General features: G+C 65.4%; 1 protein-coding gene across 1 annotated transcript in view; it reads right to left on the minus strand.

The window, feature by feature from the left end:
• ERCC2 (ERCC excision repair 2, TFIIH core complex helicase subunit) overlaps positions 1–2,103 on the minus strand; it is a 13,805-nt gene that overhangs the window by 5,471 nt on the left and 6,231 nt on the right. The window contains exons 12-16 of the mRNA XM_026049762.1: positions 1,303–1,421; positions 880–949; positions 648–717; positions 335–436; positions 185–248 (exon numbers count right to left, since the gene is read on the minus strand). Coding sequence (XP_025905547.1) covers positions 185–248; positions 335–436; positions 648–717; positions 880–949; positions 1,303–1,421 — 425 coding nt within the window. The remainder of the gene's footprint in view (positions 1–184; positions 249–334; positions 437–647; positions 718–879; positions 950–1,302; positions 1,422–2,103) is intronic.

Below are 2,103 nucleotides of genomic sequence, written 5' to 3' on the forward strand. Positions count from 1 at the left end.
TGTCCCCAGCCCTGTCCCCATAGCTCTATTATCTCCTATCCCTTGTCCCCACAGCTCTATACCCTGTCCCTTGTCCCCAGCCCTGTCCCCACAGCATTATCTCCCCTCTCCTTGTCCCCTCCAGCCCTATAGCCCTGCCCCTGTCGCCATCCCTGTCTCCTGCAGCCCCGTCCCTGTCCCCTACCGATGTCCTCGCGTGTCTCGAACTTGGAGCTGATTGTCACCTGGTCATTGCCGCGGCCCACGATCTGCAAGGGACAGGGACGCCGCTGACACGGGGGTCCCCGCCTGCCCCCAGCCCTGCGTTAGGACCCCCCGCCCCGCTGCCACTCACCATGGGGCAGAGGCAGGTCCGGGCCAGCGTCATGCTGAACGTCGCCATGGTGACGGGGCGGAAATCCAGGATTTTGGGGTAAATGTCCAGCGGCGAGAGAGTCTGGGGAGGGGACAGAGCGCGGACGTGGGGCTGGGGACAGCCCTGCCAGGCCTTGCTGGGGACGCGGAAGGGATAACGGAGCAAGGAGAGGACACGCAGGGCGGTGCAGGGTGCCCAAAGGGACAGAGGAATGGGGGGGACATGAGGTGCTGGGGCACACAGGGGACATCGGTGGGAATGGGGGGGACCCGTCGCGGGCCTGGGGACTCACCCCGGACGTGATGATGACAGACTGGAAGCGCTCGAAGACGGGCTTGATGGCGATGGAGGCGTCCATGCAGCTGGGACGGGGATAGGGACGGGTGACAGGGTCACGCTGGGCTCCCCAGCGGCCCCCAAACTCCGGTGTCCCCCCTGAACCCTCCCCATCCGTGTCCCCCATCGGTCCCATGCCCCCAGCTTGGACTCAGCCCCGACGTCCTTGCTGATCCCGCCCCCCGCACCTGAAGTGCAGGATGGGGTTGGCGATGGTGGGGGTCCGGTCGTCGAAGGGCTCGATGATGATGGTGAAACCTGGGTGGGGGGGACACAGGGACAGGGGGGCTCCTCAGGGCCACCTTGGTGGCAGCCAACGTGCCCCCCCTCAAAAGATGCCCCCCTAGCCACAAACACGTGCCCAGAGGGTCACCCATCCGCAGCCCAACCGGGCAGGACCCAGCTTAGCTACCGGGGGCATCAGGCCACCCTGGGGACAGCAGCCGGTGCCACCCGTCCCCAAGGTCACCTCGGAGCGGGGGGACACGCACGCAAAGCCGCTTAGCGCTAATAGGATCAGCGAGGGGTTATTTATATCCCCAGCGCGGGCCCCCGGGGTGACCCCCTGAGGCTCCCCGCCGTGTGCGGAGGGGCCCAGGCGTCCGGCTCACCCTTGGCGTAGGTGCTGACGAGGGTGGCGAAGTTGGCGACGAGGGTGACGGCGGAGAAGTCGGCGACGTCGGCGATCTCCAGCGTGCGCAGCAGCGAGCGCAGGCGCTCGGCGCAGAACCTGGCGCCGCGGCGGCAGGGCCCGCGCGTCACCGCGGCCGCCCCGGGGGACGGGGCCCCGAGCCCAGACCCTCTGCGCTGTGGGACACCCCTTTGAGGGACCCCAAAGCAGCCCCCGATACCCTCCAGTCTCTACTGGAGCTGGTCACGGCCAAAATAGAGGTCCCCAAGACCCTCTTTGAGGGGACTCCAGCCCCAAAGTAACTCCCAATACTCTCCAGTCTCTACTGGAGCTGGTCATGGCCAAAATAGAGGTCCCCAAGACCCCCTTTGAGGGGACCCCAGCCCCAAAGCAGCCCCTGATACCCTCCAGTCTCTACTGGAGCTGGTCATGGCCACCATGGAGGTCCCCAAGACCCTCTTTGAGGGGACCCCAGCCCCAAAGTAACTCCCAATACCCTCCAGTCTCTACTGGAGCTGGTCACGACCACCAGGAAGGTCCCAAGACCCTCTTGGTTGTGGGACACCCCTTTGGGGGACCCCAAAGCAGCCCCCGATACCCTCCAGTCTCTACTGGAGCTGGTCACGGCCAAAATAGAGATCCCCAAGACCCCCTTTGAGGGGACCCCAGCCCCAAAGTAACTCCCAATACCCTCCAGTCTCTACTGGAGCTGGTCATGGCCAAAATAGAGGTCCCCAAGACCCCCTTTGAGGGGACCCCAGCCCCAAAGCAAGCCCTGATA

Source organism: Nothoprocta perdicaria, unplaced genomic scaffold (genome assembly GCF_003342845.1).
Source record: "Nothoprocta perdicaria isolate Ctin4 unplaced genomic scaffold, notPer1 scaffold_613, whole genome shotgun sequence".
Taxonomy (NCBI): Eukaryota; Metazoa; Chordata; class Aves; order Tinamiformes; family Tinamidae; genus Nothoprocta; species Nothoprocta perdicaria.